General features: G+C 43.6%; 1 protein-coding gene across 1 annotated transcript; it reads right to left on the reverse strand.

Moving 5' to 3' along the window:
* Positions 1-86: 86 nt before the first annotated feature.
* GNI_237000 (putative retrotransposon, Ty3-gypsy subclass protein) lies at positions 87-1,214 on the reverse strand (the record flags this gene model as incomplete). Its single annotated transcript, XM_011136497.1, has 1 exon — positions 87-1,214. A coding segment is annotated over one exon (1,128 nt), but the record flags the coding sequence as incomplete, so codon positions are not given.
* Between the last annotated feature and the right edge of the window lie 23 nt (positions 1,215-1,237).

Here is a 1,237-nt window from a genome sequence, read left to right on the forward strand (position 1 = left end):
AATTGTTGTAGTGCCATAGACCATCTAGCAAGTCTAGGCTTATCGATTTTCCACAGCCATTGAAGAGGCTTGTGGTCAGACCTCACGGTAAAAGTTCGACCAATTAAGTATGGTCGAAACGCTAATATGAAATGAACGACAGCGAATCCTTCTAATTCATAGATTGGCCAATTTCGCTCAGCAGCTGTTAACCGTCGGGATCCAAAACGAACAGGATGTAGATTATGTAGATCATCCATTTGCATTAAGCATGCCCCAATGGCAGTAGTAGAAGCATCGGTATCTAGCACATATGGCCAGCTCGGATGTGGGTTTGTAAGAGTAGGGCATTCTGTCAGAGCCTTTTGTAATTGGTGAAAAGCATTAAGTCTTTCAGTAGTCATCTTGAAAGTAGTATCCTTTTGAAGTAGTTCGTAGAGTGGCCCTGCAATTTCAGCAAACCCTTGTATGAAACTCCTGAAATACCCAACCATCCCTAAGAATCGACGGATGGTAGTAGTATCATGTGGGACCTTGATCGCATTAATAGCATTGATGGATTCGACAGGCGGAGTTAACTTGCCTGCCTTTATATTGAAACCTAAGAATTCAATCTCTTCTATGCCAAACTTGCATTTGCCGACATTGACATGGGCACCAATTTCACATAGACGTTTCATCATGGCTTCAAAGTACTTGAGTAATGTAGATTCATCATCTGCATGAATGACAATATCATCAACATAAACAGCGATGCCTTCAAGGTCGATTACGTTCAGGTAGAGCCATCGTGCTAGGGCAGACGTTCCGTTCAACAGTCCAAATGGTACTCCAAGCCATTCCATCTGACCTAGTGGAGTCCAGAAAGCTGTCTTGTGCCTGTCATCAGGATGAATTTTCATCTGATTAAAGGAGTTCTTCAGGTCCATCACTACGAACAATTTTGAGTGTCCGAGTTGACGGATTATGGCAGCAGCGTCAGGAGCATTAAATGGGTCTGATTTCGTAACCGCATTCAATGATCGAAAATCTACACATAGTCGACTCGAACCATCTTTCTTTGCAACTATGACTGGTTGTGAAAGCCAATTCGAAGTAGATCTTCGAATAGCCCCAGCCTCAAGTAGCTCACGTGTCAAACGCTTCAGTTCTTCTAATGTCTTCGGAGCGAAATGTCGATGAGGCTCAACTATGGGAGTAGCCTCACCAGTGTCGATACGGTACAACGGTACCATATGTTTTCTCATGCGGAGTTGGC

This window comes from Gregarina niphandrodes (genome assembly GCF_000223845.1).
Source record: "Gregarina niphandrodes unplaced genomic scaffold scaffold00960, whole genome shotgun sequence".
Classification (NCBI taxonomy): domain Eukaryota; phylum Apicomplexa; class Conoidasida; order Eugregarinorida; family Gregarinidae; genus Gregarina; species Gregarina niphandrodes.